The sequence below is a fragment of the Amaranthus tricolor genome, chromosome 11 (assembly GCF_026212465.1).
Source record: "Amaranthus tricolor cultivar Red isolate AtriRed21 chromosome 11, ASM2621246v1, whole genome shotgun sequence".
NCBI classification, from domain to species: domain Eukaryota; kingdom Viridiplantae; phylum Streptophyta; class Magnoliopsida; order Caryophyllales; family Amaranthaceae; genus Amaranthus; species Amaranthus tricolor.
Genome location: NC_080057.1, coordinates 25856647 through 25878257, shown reverse-complemented (window position 1 = coordinate 25878257; position 21611 = coordinate 25856647). Strand labels below are relative to the sequence as shown.

Here is a 21611-nt window from a genome sequence, read left to right as displayed (position 1 = left end):
TCCTCAATGTACAAATGGATTTTACAATTACATACGACGAAAAACATGATCACTTAATGTTAGAAGTCGATATCCAAGACGATGAAGAGCTATTCGACATCGATTTAGGGGTTGTCGACAACATCCAGCCACCAGATTATCATTGGGATCACTCTGTACTGTCAACTCGCAGTGCTCTTCTTGCTAACTGTCTGTTACCTGTAAGTGATCTCTCGAGTGCTGTTCCGGTTGTTTCGGGGGAGCGCACACACCATTTTCTGGTGTTACAAAGCCAAGAGATGAACAGATTATGTAACACTAAGTAGATGGCCTTAGTTTAGACATTACCCAATAGATTTTACCTAATAGGCTAGTTTTGTGTATGATGTATCACATAGTATTTTGTTACGGTTATATAGATGGATTACAATTTGCAATCCATTACCCCAATATCGTTTAGTGGGTTCCATCTTCTAGTTAGTTAGGTGTGATTTGGAAGAGTCGGAAAATACACAATCTTATCATTATAAAAACAAAAATGTTTACGTTTAACTCATATACCCACATAATGATAAGTTCAATCTTACATATACCAACAACTGAATAGGATTTATCCAAACATTCAAACAATTATGCATGGTTATCTTGAAATTACTATATATTCAAAGATGTGATATTGATCAGTGAAAACGCAAGCCTCAAAGAGGTTTAACAAAGAAAAACAAATGAAAATTATAATGCAAAATGAACACAAGTGTTTATGAGGTATCTTAAATACCTCCCCTTCAAATATAGTTTATTATAATGAATTCAACAATTACAAATATAATAAACCACCCTTATCTTGAGAACAATCTCTCAAGATCACAAATACTAAAGCAAAGTAAGAACACTCTCAAGTTTCTAACAATGCAATAGCCCTCTCAACAATATGTGTGTTTGTGGTGAATGTTACTATGAGTGATGAATCCTATTTATAGGCAAAATATTCATCACTCTTAGTATTCCCTCATAAATCACCATAAACTCACATTTAACAACTCAATTAACATCCTAATTAACTATAACAATAAACATTACAATAAACAATAGAGTAATGCACCACATAATTGCATAGTCACTTCATATTCTGACAAAAACAGAATCCAAAGTAGTCTGTTGATCTTCGTGTTGCTTTGATCAAACAACTCTCATCAACCGTTCCAAACCTTAAACCATCCATATTCGACACATCTTTATCGACCCCCTCTAAAGTACAAGAAAAGCATGTTCGATTAAATGTTTAAAGTTAACGTCGTTATTAAGATTATTAGCACTTGCTTTAACAATCAGCACTAGCCATAGTGCAACAATGTGGTAACGACTACTACTGCAGTGATGGATAAAGTGGTGGGATAACGGGAGTAATGCGGTTATCATACAATCAAACATAGGTGGTTTGTTTGAGTTGTATTGCCAAAATCAAATTTTTTTTTTTTACAATTTATAGTAGCCAACTAATTTTGGTTTATTTTTTATTTTAAAAAGTAGGTTACAGAAAATTTAAACATGGAAATCGGGTCGCAATAGGCCGTCCTAAAGTGGTCTACATATCTGACGAAATATATTTGATTGGCCATGTTGTCTGGCAGGACGTGACATGTATATCATAAGTCGTGTCGTGTTGTGCCAACCATGTATATCATACAAGGGTTCATTGGCTCGACATGCATGTCTTGAGCTACAATACAATTTTTTTAATTTATTTATAATAATTTTTAAAATGGGTTATAAAATGACAAATTGTACCTATAGACCGCTACATGTCATGTTGTGATCAACTGTGACGATTAGCAGGCCGTGTCCGGCTAAAGGTCGTGCCATGCCAAACTATGAGTGGGTTGTTAGCGCGCCAATCAAACCTGTGTCCATTTCTAAAGAAATCACAACGCACACAATAAATGATTCAATGGTTGTATTTACATTAATAATATTTCTATCAACCGAAACAAAATCCGATTTGAGTATTATTTTCAAAATTTGTGTCGTTGATCTTCTAACATATTCGCAAAGGAGCAAGCACCCACTAGATATGGGGTTCCACATCCACACGTTTCCCCAATCGAATGGCTCATAACTCATCACAATTATGATTATGAAAGCCACGTTAACATAACTCACTTCACCCTTTCTCTACATATAAAACCCAAGAGTCAAAAGTCAAAACCATTCCCAACTTGTCTGAATCTCCCCTGCAAATGGTTGTCTTGGGTTGAGCCTTTTAGCCCTTCATTTGCTGCTGATCCTGTTTATCACCTCTTTTTAGTGTAAAGTTTGTTGTGGGTATGAAATTTTAGTTGATTATCTTCAATCCCATTTCAATTTTGTTCTTTTGATCATTTCAATTTCATCTTTTTGAATTCATTTCAATTGTTTCTATTCAACTTTTTTGTTGGGTTTTTGTGTTTCAATCTTAGTTACTGAAGTTGATTGTTCTTTTGTTTTCCCCCTTTTTTTGGATTGATTTGAAGCTGATTAAGTTGTGATTTTCTGCTTTTGATTTTGATTTGTTGTTGATTTTAAGATTACTGTTTTGATTTTTGGGTTTTTATGGTTTGACAATTGAGTGGTTTGAGTCACTATTACTATCAAATTCTACCCAATTTAAGTACTTTTAATAATTGGCTGTCTTTTGAATTCATTTCAGTTGTTCTTATTTTTTCATTAGGGTTTTGTGTTTCATTCATAGTTACTGAGGTTAATCATTCTTTCTCTCCCCTTTTTGGATTGATTCTAACATCTAAGATTCTGATTAGTTAGTAATTTTGTGCTTTTGATCTAAATTTGGTGTTGATTGAAGATTACTGTTTTGTGGTACAAAATGGTTTGGGAATAAATATGAATAAAAGTGCACTCTGATGCTTTTGATTGAGTGCATTAGCTCACTGTTGCTATCAAATTGTACCCAAGTTAAGTGCTTCTAATAATTTCATTAGTTCAAAAAAAAAAATGGCTATTCTTTTGAATCGTCGTCATCTTCATACCCAATGTAAACCGCTCATAGAAACTATGATCAGGGTTTAGGGAGGGGTGAAAGACGATATACCATACCCTTATCTAAGGAGGATCCGGCCAAATGGCTATTCTTTTAAGTATGTGTGCTGATTTTGATTTTCAAACTAGTGGGTTATTTATGATATGCCTAACCTATGATTTCTCCTTTGTGCATCATTTTGGCTCGGTAGGTTTTTTGTTTGGAAAATTTACCTCTTATGTTTTTAAATGATACACCCTTTTTCAATTGGGATTGAAGTGAATGTGTTGATTGATTCTTACATCTTAGGTAGTCGGAAAAGAGGTTCTTGTTTGCCACACAACAAAATTCGTATAGTTATTTTTCATTTTTGTTCTTAGTTATATTCAGGAATCTACGAAGTTTATATACGCAATAACATGTGTGTGATGCTTCAATGACTTCATGTTAGCAATATAGGTTTTGGGAATGTTTGGCAAAGTAGTTTGTTGGACAATTTTAGCTTTATGTTCAAATAGATAATTGAGTAGTTAAATTATCTCATGATAGTGTTTGGTAAATTAGCTGGTTAAAATATCAGCATGTTCAAAATAAAATCAGGTGAGCCAGTCCAACTATCAACCATTTTTCCTTTTGTAAATGCTTTTGTTGTTCTACTTGTTTTGCGGTAATGTGTAAGTAATTTTATCATATTACCTCTAATATTTATCACTTGGACATGGCTATGTCACATCTGCGCTTCATTTTGGACCGAAATATAAGCTTTTTCATACAATAACTAAGTTAGAATATTTCTAAGTTGACACTTTCAATACGGTCTATATACTATTGATCTAGTTGTGTCTATGGGTGTCTAGAACGATTTCTTGTGCACAATTTTGGATATTAATTAACTGCTTCGATGTGTTTCTGTGTTTTGGCAGGCATTAGAAAGCGACCGTTAGCTGGTATTGTTGGACTATTGTGCTAGATGGAGTCGTGTAATTGCATTGAGCCACAGGGGCATCCTGATGATCTGTTGATGAAATATCAGTATTTATCTGATTTTTTCATTGCGCTTGCCTATTTTTCGATCCCGTTGGAATTAATTTACTTTGTTAAGAAATCGGCTGTTTTTCCGTACAGATGGGTGCTTGTGCAGTTTGGTGCTTTTATTGTTCTTTGTGGAGCAACTCATCTAATTAACTTATGGACTTTTAGAATACATACTAAAACAGTTGAAGCCGTTATGACCATTGCCAAGATTTCGACTGCTGCTGTCTCATGTGTAACTGCCCTCATGCTTGTGCATATAATTCCTGATTTATTGAGTGTTAAAACTAGGGAATTGTTTCTGAAAAATAAGGCTGCCGAGCTTGACCGAGAGATGGGCATCATCCGTACTCAAGAAGAAACGGGGCGGCATGTTAGGATGTTGACTCATGAGATCAGAAGTACACTCGACAGGCATACAATCCTTAAAACCACTCTTGTTGAGCTGGGGAGGACTTTAGCTCTCGAAGAGTGTGCTTTATGGATGCCAACCCGAACCGGGTTAGAACTTCAGCTTGCATACACACTCCGCCAACAAAACCCTGTTGGATTCACTGTGCCTACTCAACTTGCTGTAATCAATCAAGTATTTAGTACTAATCGTGCCGTGAAAATCTCACCAAACTGTCCTGTGGCTAGAATCCGGCCTATCACTGGGAAGTACATGCCTGGAGAGGTGGTTGCTGTTCGTGTTCCTCTTCTTCATCTTTCTAATTTCCAAATAAATGATTGGCCAGAGCTATCAACAAAACGATATGCATTGATGGTTTTGATGCTTCCTTCCGACAGTGCCAGGCAATGGCATGCACATGAGTTGGACCTTGTTGAAGTTGTTGCAGATCAGGTTTGTCTGCAGCCCTTATTTACGTCAAAACATTACTAGTTAAAACCATTTCCAGCAATATGAGGTCGGCTACAGCAATTTTAGTCCCTTAATCTTGAATATATTCTTTAGTGTATGTCCATATATCTATCCATAGATCCATCTTAGTATATGCATTTTAGTCACTCCGATCTTTCTTGTATGATATTTTTGAAAGCTTTATATTACTTAAATATTAGATGTGTCTTTAGAGGTAATATAAAATCTGTTGAAACAAAAAAAACAAGGCATTTGAAAGAAAGTGATAGCAGTCATTAATTTACTGAGACATCTCAAATGTCTGTTTATAAGCATCTATGCGAGACGTACTCAGGGGCGGAAACTTTGAAAAATTCATTGAAGGTCTGTGTAATTTCAAAAATTATGGTATTTTTATATCAATTTTGTATCTTTAAACACTTAACATATACTACATTATTTAATATTGAGGCCTTTAATTTTTCGGGGCCTTGTACGGTTGAACGTGTTGAACATGCTTAGAACCTCCCCGTACTTGTGTACAAGTTTTTCGTTGAAGTCATGTCCATACTTGGTGTTTGGTAAAGGAAAATTTGCAAACTCTTAATATCACCCTCTATTTGAGAAGCTGCAAGTTGATATTCATAACACTTAAAATTATGTCCATAACACTTAAAAAAAAGGACAAAAGATAACAATAAATGATAAATATACGGCTGAAAATGTAATTCCGTACATCGACTATGATCTTCATTTTTTCATCTTTGCTTTAGAGAGTCTCATTCTATTTTTCAATGATCCAGGTAGCAGTTGCGTTATCCCATGCAGCAATTTTGGAGGAATCAATGAGAGCTCAGCAGCAACTCATGGAGCAAAATGTTGCCCTTGATTTGGCTCGGAGAGAAGCTGAGACTGCCATCCGTGCCCGAAATGACTTTTTGGCTGTGATGAATCATGAAATGAGGACCCCTATGCATGCAATAATTGCTCTTTCTTCCTTATTGCAAGAAACCGAGTTAACTCCTGAACAACGATTAATGGTCGAGACAATATTAAAAAGCAGTAACCTGCTGGCAACCCTGATAAATGATGTGTTGGACCTTTCACGACTTGAAGATGGTAGCCTTAAGCTTGATGAGGGAGTATTCAATCTCCATACTATGTTTAGAGAGGTAAAAGAAACTGATTATCTTGTGATTTGTGTTCTTAACACTTATATCCGTTAAACATTCAATTTTTTTGGAAACTTCTATTCAAATTACTTTTATTTCCCAAGCTGCATTTTGGGTTTTGCCTTTTGATTGTTCCCTTTATTCTCCCGAAATTTTGTCCAGATTATGATTTTTATTTGGTCATGTGATATGAAGGTTCTTTACATGGTATTTGGCTTTGTGGCATTTGTAAGATGTATGACTATTGATGCAGGTTCTTAATCTGATCAAACCCGTAGCGTCTGTCAAGAAGTTGTTGATAGCGTTGTCTTTGGCAGCTGATGTACCTGAAGTTGCTGTCGGTGATGAAAAACGTCTAATGCAAGTTCTCTTGAATATTGTTGGGAATGCTGTGAAGTTTACAAAAGAAGGAAGCGTTGTAATTAGCGCTCTAGTTGCTAAACCAGAGTCTTTAAGGGATCCTCGAACTCCTGATTTCAATCCAGTGGCTACAGATGATCGCTTCTATCTGCGAGTGCAGGTTGATTTCTTTTCTTTTTTTTTTCTTACGAAAAAATGGACCGTTATCTTTTGAGGGCCTTCTTTTAATTGACTGCACTGACTTGCACCGGGTTTAGGTAAAGGACTCGGGACCTGGTATCAACACGCAAGATCTTCCAAAACTTTTCACAAAATTTGTCCAAACTCAGACTCCTGCTAATCAAAATGGTGGTGGTGGTGGCCTGGGGCTTGCTATTTGCAAAAGGTAACATATTGATGCACAACATTTTGGACTATCGAAAGGTATTTTATAATAAAAACGGATTCTAAAGATCCACGGGTCCGGGTCTAGATAATTTTGAGACCCGGATCCAGATCCGTCAATATTTAACAGTTCCACATCCAACCAGGATCCGACAGGTCCAGAATTAGCTGTGAAAACGGATTTGGATCCGCGAATCCAGGCCGGGTCCAAGATCCATTACCATCCCTATTGTTGTCATATATTCCAACGAGCTCTTGTTGTTTTATGATGATCTTAGGTTAACTCTATTTTGTTTCATTTAAACCTGTTCTTGACTAATTTGTTTTTATTTTTCAATTTATTCTTTCATGTGATAATTTCTAGGTTTGTAAGTCTTATGGAAGGAAACATCTGGATTGAAAGTGAAGGCCTTGGCAAGGGATGTACAGCTGTTTTTGTTGTTAAACTTGGAAGTGCTGATCGGTCCAATGGAGCCATAGCCCCATTTGTGCCCAAACCTCTGTTGAATCATAATCAATCAAGCTTTGGCGGCCTTAATGTTCTTCTTATGGATGAGAGTGGGTAAGTTACTGTTAGTTCTTGTATCTTGTTGTCTTTATCGTTTAAATAAAACTTGAGAGAAAGATGTTCTTAGAGAGGTGTTTTTGCTGATCAGACAGTACTCTGGATTAACTTTCTTGCAATAAATGACCATCTATGATTGGATGTTGGAACTTATTGTATGTGATTTCTGTAATGGTCTCATTGTATTTTGGGTGCTCGTCACTACCGGTTAGCGTTGTAACCGGGCTATTTATTCTGGCTTTCTTTATGATCAAGTCATGGTCTTAGTTACGACCCTATTTTAAATTCCTTAGCGTGTTTCATGTCCGTGAAATCTTACGGATGTATGTTCTATGGAGCTGTTGATTTGATGTCTGGAATAGGAACAAGAGTGAGGGTTCTTCATAGGCTACTATGTACTTGTTATATAAGTTATTTTTCATTCTAAATTGCTAGTTGATAAACGATAATCTTTACATAAACCATTATATGTGCCAAACCCTGGTTCAAAAGCTCATGAAACAATGAGAAAGACCCGTTCAATTTTGGCTTAATGCAAATCTGTCATAGCTGCAAAAATGGAGCTTGGAGTAATTGATATTTTGGAGATCTTTGACAAAAGTAATCCATAATTGTGTTACTTTGCCCTATTTGACATTGATGGTATCTTTTGGAGTATACTATATGGGTACTCATTTATAGGTTTGCATTATGGTGGGTCATGAATTACCCATCTAATATACGAGATCACATATTGTTGATTTATGTATATTTTTAATCCATTCACGTGCATATTTGGGTAAGAGACAATACACGTGGGAGAAAAATATTTCCATTACCCCAATGTCATTAAGAGGCTCCTTAGATCAACAACCTTACCCTTGTTATTTTGAGTTTGGGGGGGGGGGGGTCGGTCGTAGATCAACAACTTTAACCTTGTTAATATTAACAGAGCGATTGTTTACGAGTGACCCTTAGTAGCAAAAAAATACTCTAGAACTTCACATGATTTAGTGAGCCATTTTACTATAATTAACGTTCAGATTAAATTAATTGTTACCGTTGCAAAGTGTTTTCTTTGCCTATTCTCAGGTTTATGTTGTCATTACATGTTTGGATGAAACTATACTCCCTCACCTAAAATCTCTCGAACTAAAAAGAACATAACTGAATGATCACTAGCAAAACTGAAATGAACATTGTTGAATGCACTAAATAACCCTAAAACTGGATGAAGATTATAGCCTCAGCGCTGAAATACATTGAATTACCGAATAGACCTATACAAACTTAAGGGAACAATGTTGAGCTTAACTTAGCTATAACCCGGAACTAAACTAAACAATCTGAATGTTTAGATAAATAAAAGACACTTGGAGCGGATCAATTGTTTTTTGTGCAACACTACTTCGCTCTTGTAGCCTTTTTCCTCATTTGTTAAGTTTTCAACCTGTTTACTTATCTTCACTAACCAAATTTGTCAAAACCAGTCTTCTAAAAAAGATTATGTTGGAATTACATTGAAATTAAAGTAGAAAAACGGATGTATGCCCCTGCATGCACACATAAACAAAAATATATAATTAATGGAACAAACAACAAAATATAGAATATCTTAAATCTTGAACAAACTTTTGATAAAAATGATAAAGAATAGCTAGCTTAATGAAGCAATCAAAAAAGTCACAATGACTAAGAAAATCAAGTTGATGCCCTCATCTCTTTGATCATTATCCCATTTGAATCGGTCTTTGTTCCTATTATCATCACCACGACCACCATCAACGCTAGTTATCTATTGCACCTTGTATCATGTTTGCATCCCTTGTACTATCATCATTGAGTCTTATGGAGTAACTTGTAAACATACAATGGTCAACTATGAAAGACGATGTCTCTCGTAGTATATGTAATTGGTTAGTTGGAAAGTTAATAATAAAATGTTGTATTCTACATTAGAATATCCAAAAAATTAGGAGCTCTATAGCTAATTGGATGATTTATCAATTAAGGAATATTTTTTTCTATTGAAGTATGATTTTCTTCAACTATGTAGTGCGTCATCTACTCCCAAAAACGCCTCTATAGATATTAGATTATTCTGTTAGAAAAATTATGTTATAAAATAATAGACAATTGTCAAACAAGACCGAAATGGAAATTCTCAATACAATGTGTAAAATATTTAAAATAGCCAAATAGACTTCTTCGGAGAAAGATCAAGACAACAATTCGCATAGAAGCTTTATGGGATTTCAAGAGATTTAATCCTTAAAATAGATTCCCTAAATGTGGAATTTCCCTTACTCTTCTGAAATAGAAAGCTAAAAATGCCTAATTTGAGTGCATAATGGTCAAAGAATCCCCGAGATACATTGTTTATGTAAACCTTTTTGAAGCTAAAAGTCTAGGTTAAACGGTCTCGTATGGGAACAAAAGCACATGCAAGAAACTTGATGCATAAGTGACTCCTAAACTTAAAGAATGGATAAGGCTAAATATTTTGTGATCTACCCCCTATCATTCATCCTATCTATGCGGAAGGGTATGAAGTGAAGAATCCAAGCTTTATAGAAGAAAACCTATGTAGATAATCCATGGTAAAATGACTCATTATTTCATGTGCACATTGGTTTTATATGAAGTTTGCTATTAAAGGAAATCACCTTTGTTATTACAAGGGTAAGGTTACATGCATGTGATTCCACAAATTTTGCCTGATGAGAGTCACTTAATGGCATTGGAGTAAATGAATGTAGTGTACAATTTTTTGTATGTGGATGATTAATGGTCTAACCAATTGTTGGAAAGTTCAAGTGCTTATTATGTGTCCCTTGATGTTTTCCCACCTTACCCAAATCCGTTAGAGCTTTTTAAGTGAAGTGAGGCAAATCTTTAGATTATAGCATTTCTTTTTTATGGACAAGCAGGCAATTCCATATTAAAGCATCCACATTTGGAATAAAAACAACCAAGGTGGAAAGTTTGTGTATATTAGATTTTTTCCATTGAGACGAAGAAGTATTTGTGCATCCTTTTTAATGAAATATCTTGCCTTTATTTACGAATCTCTGAATTACTTTCCGTACAATGTCATGGAGGGATTGTGACTTTTGAGAAGTTGTAGGCTATTGGCTTTAGGTTGGGGTTTTAGGAGCCCTAGTATGTATTTAGGAAAGGCTTTCTTCCATATTGTAAATGTTGAACATCTTCGCCAATGTTTCTTGCTATTTCTTAATTTGGTCACCATAGATGTTAGCGTGCCAATAAATGACTAGCGTACCTTTCTCCATATTGACGTTGAACGTACGACAACTCTATATCTACTTTTTCCAAAATGGCTATGTTGCTTCTAATGTTCATGATTTCCTTTTTTGCTTGGTATTTTCAGTTATACTTTCCAACAGTATCGTAAGATGCGCTTATTGTATGTAGTCTTCTGCTGCGTTGATGTTTAATGCATACTGATTCTTTGTCGTACCATATGCATGTTGGTTGAAATCTATCATATGTTCATCTGACTGGCTTCTGAATTGGATATTTGGTGAAATAGAGCGCGGGTCTCACACGTTTGGTCAAATGGAGAAGTAAACGTACCGACTACATAGCACTCTTCAATTCTGGTTCTTTAACTGTCGACTTTATGTGCACTTGACTTATTGTTTTGGCATGTATTTATGCATATACTGCCACCATTAACAAAGCGCTTACTGATTCGGGTTGTTGTGAAATAAACGATTCATACCTTATTTGGTATTGTATCTTCTCCACCTTTCCTCATCTCATGAAAACTTTCCCGCCTCTTGGTGATTCGAGATTTTCGTGTCTTACACTGACCCTGAATGTTGGCTCATTAATTCTATATAATTTGATTTACGATTTTATCACCCTTGTACCCATTTCCTCAGCCCCGATAAATGTTTTCATGATGAAGTGAAACGTTTTCTTTTTTCACTGTCTCTAATTTGGCTTGCTTAAAGAGTGAAAAAACAGGTTTACTTCAATTGGATTAATAATTTTGCTGGTTTTGTGTCTATTGTTTTGTTTTCGTTGAGCTGGTTCTTGATATAATGTATGATCAATTGACTAAATACCCGTATTTGCTAATTTATTGCGTTCCAAAGTATCTTATGGTATCTGTTTTCAAAAAAAAAAAAAGTATCTTATGGTATCTTCTTCAGTGTCAGCCGAACAGTGACGAAAGGTCTTCTGATGCATCTCGGGTGTGATGTCACAACCGTTGCATCAAACGAGGAATGTTTGTCCGTGGTGTCTCGAGAACACAAGTTAATCTTCCTTGATTTGAGCGTGTCTGCAGCGGATGGCTTAGAAGTTGCTGTTCAAATACGAAAAAGATTTTCCAAGCGTCACGAGAGACCGATCATTGTGGCACTCACTGCGAGCACTGACAGGATAGCCCGAGAAAGTTGTATCCGGGTGGGTATGGATGGTTTCATATTGAAGCCTGTATCGGTTGATAAAATGAGAAATGTTCTGTCCGAGCTCGTAGAAAGACGAACTGTGTTTGAGACAGTTTAATGAGCAAACATGAAGATCGTTGCCATTGACAGGTCGGTGTATCAATTTCCCTCTCTTCTTTTTAGAATTTTCGGTTTTCGTTTGTAATTATCTTGGTGCTTGGAGGTGTTGTTCTCGCTGTTCCGTGCACCCTTATTCATGTATGTATACCATTTCCAATACCGCAGCATGAAAATAGAACACAAAAAAGCCGGTATCAAGTATTGTGAAATTGATTCAACATAGGATTTGGAAAGTATTCCTTGTGAAAGATAGTCTCCATGAAGCTGCGAATATTGGCAATGCTACGATGATATTGCCGTCTTCTTATTCGTTTGACAATGATGCAGCCGATAGTTGGTAATGGTAGGTTGCGAACTAGGGCCGTAACTTGGCGTCTCAATGGTAGGTTGTGAGCTTGGGCCGTAACTCAGCTTCTCAATGGTAGGTCATGACTCGTGAGTCGTAAGCTACGGCCGTAACTCAGTGTCTCGGCTTTGTGAGCCAATGATGCAGCCGAAAGTTGGCAATGATGGGTTGGTGAGAAACAGGTTCTGTTGAATGCTTGTGTGAGCAGGTGAGCTGTTGGTCGGTTTGATGTAACCTTGGCTCAGGCAACAAATATACATGGTCAAGGCAAAACTGCTGGTATTTTTCTTAATTATACAAGATTAATGAATTATTTGATTCTAAATTGAAGTTACAACTAACAAACTTGTAAATCTTTTTTCTTTTTTTCTTTTTTTTTTTTTTTAATCAAAGTTAAGGATAAAGGATGTGATACATCAAGATTCGTTATCTTCCCATGATCACTCTCATTTTTATCCTCTTTTTGTAAAATTTTCCCTTCACCTTGAAAAATTATATTTATTAATATTGTACTCAAAAGCATTTCTCTCGTCTAACTCTATTTTCATACCCACGTTCAAATTTCACATTTTCCATCTACCCGCCGATACATAATGAACGTATCTATACATATAACATTATCCTTATTAACAATCCGATTAGGTTTATGAATCAAGGACATACTCATAGCGTACTCACTCCATGCTCGCTGCCTTATCCATTCAAATAAATTTAGTACTATGTGTACGGGTGTTTTTATATTTACCATCTACCTATTTTTCATAGTGAATAAGACTACACCCCAAGCAAGAATGTACGGTGTGTAAAATTCATGAAAAATTTATTTGGTTACCCTCCTTTTCTACTTTGTTTCCTATATTCATGATTTTTCAAATTTGAAAGTCAGATAACAGATAAAATTTAAAAACGGAGTATTACTATAAGTTTTACCTCATTCAAACAAAGCTTGGTTTGGGGGAATATAGGCAAAGCACAATAAGTCAATTACTATAATTGGAGTGATGTGCTCCTTGGTCTCACTAAATTTATCCAATTGATATTTATCTGTCTTTTTAATTTAGAATTAAAGAGAAAGTGAAATGCTTTCAAGAAAATATGGATATTTGGTAATAAAAAGGGAGAATAAATTGTGTACGTAAAATTAAAAGAGAGTTAAATTGTATAAATAAGATTAAAAAAATAATTCTAAAAATAGAAATAATGCAAAATGGGATAAACAACTTAAAAAAAAATGTTGCTAAATAAGAGAGATGAAGGGAGTAGTAGGAAAAATGAATAAAATTGGTATTTTATAGGGAATTAAGAAACATATATAAATGTGATGAAATGATAATTTAAATGTACATATGAAAATATAAAAATAAGTATGAATGATGATAAAAATAAAAAATAAGAGAAAGTTAATGAAATAAAGTAAGAAAAAGTGGTGCAAATTTAGGAAGTGGAAGGACATGCAAATGATTGTAAAGCCTAAAAAGCTTACTACTTGAAACCTACTTAGGGGGTTGCTTGTGGAGTCGCTGGCAGATGCAAGATGGATTTATTGACTCAGGATTTGTTTCTTTCCTTTGTTTCAGAATTTCTCATTATTAGTCTCTCTTATTATTATTATTATTATTATTATTATTATTATTATTATTATTATTATTATTATTATTATTATTCCTATGTACAAATACTATTTATTTATTTATTTATTTATGGTACTTTGTATTTAATATAAAGCTGATTAGACATTATGTGTTTTATAATTGTTTTTATTATACAATTTTTATTTTTGATGTTTATATACTCTTACTTTCTTATTTTAGTTTATATCACTTATTTATTACTCATTTTAGTATGCTCATTTATATTTGATTATTCATTCTAAATGTTAGGTGTCAGCTAAGTTTGTGTTGAAGTCTATCACTCATTGTTTTTTTCGGGGCTCATTTTATTTATGAATCTCTTTGACCGTATTTCTCTTAGAGTACATGTATATTGTATTGTTTGTTAATTTTGTTGTCGCTCCCCTCGACCTTGTGGAAACGGGTATAATGATATGGTATGATACTTCCTCGTTCTATTATACTTGATATATTTGACTATTTACACAATCTAATGCATCATTTTAATAATTTATATATTGAATTATACATAATTAAAAATTATAAAAAAGTTATTATTATAAAAATGTACGACTAATCAATTCAAACAATATCTTACATAATTATATTTTTTCTTATATATTAAACTCAATATATAACTAGATAATCTTATTTATGGGTCAACTTTTTTAAAAAAAAAAAACATTTTATGGGTCAACTTGGTAAATGAGCATATTGACATAAGGCCTGTGTCATATTTCTGGATGTTCAAAATCTCATGAATCTTGATTTTGTGGGGATACTCTCTAGTCTTTCTTATCTATTTGTTATATTTTTTTATTTTAGTTTTATTTTATAAATTTTGCAGTATTTTCTTTTACTTATCCCACACTTTTTTTAAAAAAAATTCATGTACATACTTAACTTATTTGTAATCCCACATATTATTTTCTTGTCCTTATAAAACATTACTTTTTCTATTGCCTTAGGTAGAGATGTTTAACCCAATAATTTGAAATTTATTCGACTTTATAATTAAATTCTACCTTAAAATAATATAAATATAAATTTAAACACAAAATTTAATTTTAAATCGGTGTGGCATACCTGATTTTGCATCTGCTCACAATTTATATATTTAAAATAATTTGTATACTCTTATAAGTTGTACTTGGTCAACCTAGTAAATTAGCATATTGACATAAGGCCTATGTCATGAAGCTTGATTTTGTGGGGTAGTCATACCTCTTCACCATTAACAAATTGAAGTTAATCAAAAACTATATTGACTTTACTCTTAGCAGTTTGGCAATTAAAAACCTCTGAATTCTGATTTGATTATCTGAACCTCAACTCTTTTTTTCTTTCTCTAATGAGTGGATGATGTTACCTCTGATTTGATGCTCTAACAGGGCCATCTCGTCTATTTACCAAAAAATATAAAATATTTTTAAAAATTTAAGACGTAATAAATAATATTCTATTAACTCATTACTAATGTTTTATGTGCTTTATGCACTCTATCTACTGCACTTATTCAATCCTTAATATTTCAAATTAAGCATAATTAAAAATTATGGAAATATTGGTATATATAATCATTGCATTGAGACAAATCAAACAAGATCCCACTTAATTATGTTTTAACTTATAGATTAGTAATAAAATACAAATTAAGAGTAAGAAATAAATAGTGTTCAAATAGCAAATGGGACATTACTAGTGAATTGAAGGGAGTATCTAAATTTAATTCAAATTAATATCAACTATATATGTGAAAAAGTTTCGATAGCCAATTTGGCCCGTGCTAATAGACGGTCATACTCTCTAACAGAACATCTTAATGAAAAGAAATACAAGTGCTATAACTCTTTCGTCTTTTGAATTTACTACGTTTAATCTAATAAGCTCTTATTTCAATCTGTGTAATGTAGCAAATTTAAATTGGTTCTGTGCATTAGTGACTTTGATATTTTCAAAAAGTCATAAAGTCTCGTTGGATATACTGATACATATCGGAAGGTCTAGCAATTGGTTGTTAACTTGTTATTTATCCATTATTTGTTGGTTTGTTTGTTTGATCAACGCGTAGTCAGATATTTAAGTCGGTTGTTTAAGTAAGTATTATAGAGATGTCGGGTAAATATTAATTTATTTTTTTGGTTATGAGTCTTTTCCTTATTCCTAATATCCAATAATGCTAAAGACAGGCTTTAATTTGGTGGTAGTGGTCTTGGAGAAAAAAGTTTAGTTTCAATGATTAACTCCAAATCCAATGCCATGTAAAAATAAGAAATGAAAATGACATTGTTTTTATTGATAAATGTAATAAATTTATTTTAGGTAATGTTATTATTATAAAGCCTAATTAGCAGCTTACTTTAGCAATACATGCCTTCAAGCATTAGGAGACATATTCATGGTTTTAAAAGTAATAAAGTTGTGTTTGTCTCTTGGAGCCAAATGATAAATTAAATTAAATTTAATTCTCAATTAATTTCCTTACTCGAAATCACAAGCTCAGCTCGGATTAGTGCTTAAATGTTTTTCCGTTTTCTTCTTTGATGACAGTTTATTTTTATAACCTATAAGATTCAATAGTGGATTTAGAAATTTGGCATACAAAAACAAAAATTTAAATATTAATGTTGTTTGGTAAATGACTAATAGCTAACATTTGATTGTAGTAACAAATTTTGTCAGGTAGTTTTATCATATCTAATTTTACTAGTCGATTTTAAACAAACTCTGACGAGAATAATTTATTGTAAACTTGCTGATTCATAACAACAATTTGTTTCAATTAGCTAATTTACCATTCAATGTATTAATCTATTTGAACTTAAATAAGCTAAAATATCCAATAAGTTATTTTTTCAAATACCCACATTACTTCCTAAAAATATATCAATAATGGCATTCAATAATAATAATAATAATAATAATAATATGTGATATTTATATTAAAATATATAATTTTAATGTGAAATGATAGTCACTTCTACAATTCATATATACTTTTCAATCACGATTTAATCTCTTGCAAAATACGTTCAATAGTAATAAGTTCGGTGTATCATTTTATTTTTTTCAAATTTTTAGTGTGTCAAAAATGAAATCTTCAATAGATTTCTTTACAATGATAAATGGCAAGTAAAATGATCATTGTTTAAAATTAACATAGATTCTTAAATTCTACATTGGGGGACCATTGACATAAAATTGTTTTAACTTAATTTTCTTTAAAATATGTATTATTAATTTCTTGAAATTTAATCTCAATTTAGTTCACTATTGCAAAACGCTTATAATAAAGGCTACTATAATTTCCATTTTCTTTTTAGTTGATTAAGATATAATGTAGTCTCATGCCCATGGTTGACCGTTGTTGCCAGCTTCTTAATCAGTATTAAATATTAAGAATAATTTATAGTATAAATGTTTATTATATGCATCATATTATTTACATTGTAATGAAATTTGATTTAAATTTCTTAAAAAATTTTTTATTATAATTTAACATCTCGTTTTCAAATGGTAATAAATTAAAATGAATTTTAGAAAAAAAAAAATTAGTGAAGAAGAAAAATCATTAAAAATTACACTAACATTTATTACCTCACCATTTTCATTACTTAACAAGCCGTTAAAATAAGAGTTAAAAAAAGTGCCACATTTAACACTAAACGCTCTTGTGTAAAAAATCAAATATAACAAATTCATCGACAATATTCCATCATTCCAATTTCATAAAAGTAAATTTACAAACTTAAATTAAGTAAGAGCATAAGAAGCTCAAAAACCATTAAACTAACAATTAAATAGTGATACATATTTTCTAATATATAGTAATAAGCAATAACTAAGTTAATTAATACACCATTAAATTAGTTTAGAACCCCCCATAACAGCAAAATAAAAATAAAATATTATCTACCTACTATTCTGCCTTTTCCTTCTGTCCTATAAAATTTTATGACTAAATCTTCTTACATCAAAAGGCAGAAACAAAATAAAAATACCCAAAATACCAAAAACATATTACAACTGCTAACTAGTATTGGAAGGTGGGACCCAAAAGGATGGATGCTTCCATTTCTAGGAACTTTCTAGAAGCTTCTAAGACATAGAATTGGAAGGATTGAATTGGTCTGAAACAGAGGAATTGTTACTCTGTTTTCCTTTGTTTGGTTTCTTTGCAAGTCTCTGTTTTAATTCTGATAAAAGTTGTTGGTTTTCTTGATTCAGTAGTTGTGCTTTCTTCCTTAGCCTTTCATTTTCTTGCATTATGTAACAGTTTTGTAAGTACAATTCTGAGTTCAATCTTTCCATTCTTGTACGTATTTATGTATGTATGTATAACCCTGCAAAAATACATGTATAAAACAAAATATATTAAGAATATGATCTTATTTATGCTATTTTTCTGTAAATTTGAATATGGAGAATGAGAATAATGTGATATCTAAACTTGTACTCAATCTTATACTTTGAGTAAGGAAGAACTTTCTTTCTATTTATACACTTCTCCCTCTTTTTGAATTTACACTCGAATTTAAAAAAAGTTAAACAAACCGTGTATTAATAAGATAATTTCAAATTAAAAAATTTAAATATTAATAATTATATTAATTAAATTATTCAATCTATATTTTAAGAATGCGTCTTACGATTAGATCGTTACATATAAGAATTGTTAAAAAGTGTAGATACATCATGTAAAAGGGGACAAACTATATGGACAAGAAAAGAACAAGTTTGTTGTAGCAAGACAAAAATATACACCATGTAATACAATATTATAATGCCCATTATATAAAATTTTTTTTAAAAAAAAAAACAGTTTTTGATAAATATGAAAATTTGAGAATACCCGATAGAAAAAAATAGAAAAAGATGAAAATGTAAAGTAAAAGATTATTTTTTGGGGGTGTTTGGGCATGCAAGATAACAAAACATTTTCCTCTTAAACAAGCTAAGGTATTATTCTATCATGTACAAGTAATTCTCAAGCAACACAGATTCATAAAGAATTAGACTTTTTATTTTATTCATATAATTATAAATAAAAATTATATTTTTTTCAAAAAAAACATAGGAAATTAGTAAGTTAGGAATTTGATTGAAAAACCAAATTGACAAGAGAATAAAGAAAATTGTAGAGAAAAACATAGGAGAAAGTGGGGCCTACTTTATATTTTCAAAAAAGATTACCTTTTATGAAGAAGAAGAAGTAGAAGTATAAGGCAGAAGCAGGTAACAGAGGAGCTCTGTCCAAGAAGTGATTTTGTAAGCAAAAACAAAGTAAGAAAGATAGAGAATTTTGTAAGGGAAAAAGAAGAATGGATGGTTATTTATATAGACAAAGAAAAAGAGATAAAATAAGAGTAATTATTATAATTATAATTAATATTTTAAAAAATTATAAAATAAATTATAAAAAAAATGTAGGAAGTGAGAAAAAAAAGGGACATGGGCATTACCTTCTCTGGCGTAACAATCATGCATGTGTAAGTTTAAGCATCAAAGGCGGCCGGTATAGGGGTCAGGGTTTATGATCATCATCATTTTCCTTCCTTAATTACACTTTCTCTCTTTTCTTTTCTTTTTTCTTTCTTGAAGGGTTTTATAAAAATTGTACTATGTGTCCCGGTTTTCACTGTGTGATTTAAATATTTGAAAAATTATCTAGAATAATTCGACTTATTCATGATTTGCTTATAATAATTTCACTTATTAATTAACTATGAATAATCCGAATTTTGAGGGGAATTTTCCTAGAGTAAACCCGGTAGCCGGATGACTTGCTATCGCAAGTTTTATTTAAAAAAAAAAGATAAATTAAAATAAAATGTCGAAAAGAATGATAATATAATGTTGAAAAAAATTTATGATTTTTTTTAATCATTTAGAATTTTTTATGTAAATTTTCAAATTTTTTCTCTAATTTTAAATTAATTTTCAGTTTACGTTTTTTGTGAATTACCTACTATATTAGGTCATCAGGTTACCCAAGATTACTCTAAGCAAATACCCTTAAAGTTGGGATTATTTATGGAAAAATCATTAAAATAATGGATTATTCAAGGTAATTTTTCCTTAAATATATGAGTTTTTAACTTATATGGTGCAAACTACTAAAAAAATTGAATGAGTGAGTCTTTTTTTTTTTTATTTGCCATCTTGTTATTGCTAATATATATATATATATACACTATGTTATCAATTGATAAGTGGTTGATAACTGATAACTAATACTTCCTATGTTTTGTATTTCTAGTTACATTTTAGCTATGTACAAGAAAAAAGAAAAGAGTTTTCTCTAGAAAAAAATTAAAATAACTAGTATTGAGATGATTTTGAGTGAAAAATAAGAGAAAATTAAAAAGAAAAAGTAAGGGTAAAGAAGATTTTTATGTTGTTATTTTTTGTGAAGTAATTTAAAACGATTAAAAATAAAAAGTGTAACAAGTTATGTAAACTGATGATTTTTTTATCATATTTAAAGTACACAACACAAGTCACCTTTATTAATCATTAAGTACAATTGGAGTGGTTTTCGAATTTGCTATATTATGATTTTCATTGTGAGAGTTTATAATAACAAAATAACAAAATTCAAGAAAATATTAAAGTAATATCAAAATCTTAATTTCAAATATATGAAATCGATTACATGAATCAAAATAAATTAACGTGAGATATTCTCGTTAAATGATATAATCATATACTTCTATGTAGGTTATAGAAGTAATTATCGTTGATAAAATTAATAAAAGGAAAGATAAAGAGATGGCGTCATGTTGAATGATGATAGATTTACAAGAAGGCAAATTGGTAAGGTAAAAACAATTGTTGAATAGGGGTCCCAAATGATGAAGTAGCTAAAGCCATCCCAAGATTCGCAATGATGGTTTGGATTGTTTTTGAAACTAAGTATTTAATAATTTATTTTTTTTCTAGATTGCTACTGATAGTAATATATGTTGTATGTATGATTGTCGATTACTATGTGTAAAGTGATCTACAGCGCATAGCCCCGTTATCAGAGGAGTCCCAAAAAAAATCTATTTTTATGCATATTTGATTTATTGTTTGAATTACCGCAAACATATACTATCTTACAAAATAAACATAAAGGCCTTAAAATTTATAAAAGGGTTCTAATTATATAAAAAAAATATCACTATCAACAGTAATATTAAAAGATAATGGATTACTAGTAAAAGAATGAAGACATATTACAATTCATTACAATTTGGGTCTCTCTAGTTAACCTTTGCCCTTTATTTTTATCTATCATCATGATCTCCATATCCTATATAAATATTCATCATCACATACTATCATCATCATCATACTTATCTATTTAACTTATTATTTTCTCTTGTCTGTTTATGTATTCTCACTATTCACAACATCATCTTAACCACTAAAAGAAACCCAAATATCCAATTTGTTTTCTTCACTTAATGATGGTTTCCTTTTCAAAAATTTAAAAATTTCTTGTGCCACAAATGTGGAATGTGTTTCAAGATAAGATTTCCTTTTTTATTTGGTATATTGTAATGTTTGTTGCGAGTGTGTTTGCTTGTAAAGGTGGAGTTAGTTTAAACAAATTTGTTGAGAAATGTGGAATGTAATATGGAAAAGTTCTTACCAATTGAATAAAGATATATAGAATGGATTATACATTGTAAAAAAAAATGAATGACACTATATATCAAAATTAAACTATATTAAAATATAGGCTACTAGCTGTTAGATGTATTATGGGTCATAATTAAAAGAAATTCAAGTTTGAAACTCT

General features: G+C 31.6%; 2 protein-coding genes across 5 annotated transcripts; one reads left to right on the top strand and one right to left on the bottom strand.

The window, feature by feature from the left end:
- The first annotated feature begins 1941 nt into the window (after positions 1 to 1941).
- Positions 1942 to 13862, top strand: LOC130827743 (ethylene receptor-like). Of its 3 annotated transcripts, none has more exons than XM_057693586.1 (8): positions 1942 to 2301; positions 3916 to 4868; positions 5669 to 6037; positions 6291 to 6557; positions 6655 to 6782; positions 7146 to 7343; positions 11507 to 11896; positions 12032 to 13862. In XM_057693586.1, the coding sequence occupies exons 2-7, from the start codon at positions 3963 to 3965 to the stop codon at positions 11862 to 11864; spliced, it is 2226 nt and encodes a 741-aa protein (XP_057549569.1). In that variant the 5' UTR covers positions 1942 to 2301; positions 3916 to 3962; the 3' UTR covers positions 11865 to 11896; positions 12032 to 13862. The 3 variants fall into 3 exon arrangements, with proteins under 3 accessions (XP_057549569.1, XP_057549568.1, XP_057549571.1); XM_057693588.1 differs by having other exon boundaries at positions 1976 to 2301; positions 3916 to 4024; positions 4118 to 4868; positions 11507 to 13862; XM_057693585.1 differs by having other exon boundaries at positions 11507 to 13862.
- A 3666-nt stretch (positions 13863 to 17528) lies between these two features.
- On the bottom strand, positions 17529 to 19356 carry LOC130827744 (protein LITTLE ZIPPER 3-like). 2 transcript variants are annotated; one of them, XM_057693590.1, is made up of 2 exons: positions 19285 to 19356; positions 17529 to 18165 (listed from the first exon to the last, which is right to left on the bottom strand). In XM_057693590.1, exon 2 carries the CDS (start codon positions 18131 to 18133, stop codon positions 17921 to 17923), a length of 213 nt encoding a protein of 70 aa, XP_057549573.1. In that variant the 5' UTR covers positions 18134 to 18165; positions 19285 to 19356; the 3' UTR covers positions 17529 to 17920. The 2 variants fall into 2 exon arrangements, with proteins under 2 accessions (XP_057549573.1, XP_057549572.1); XM_057693589.1 differs by lacking the exon at positions 19285 to 19356 and adding an exon at positions 19016 to 19111.
- Positions 19357 to 21611: the final 2255 nt, after the last annotated feature.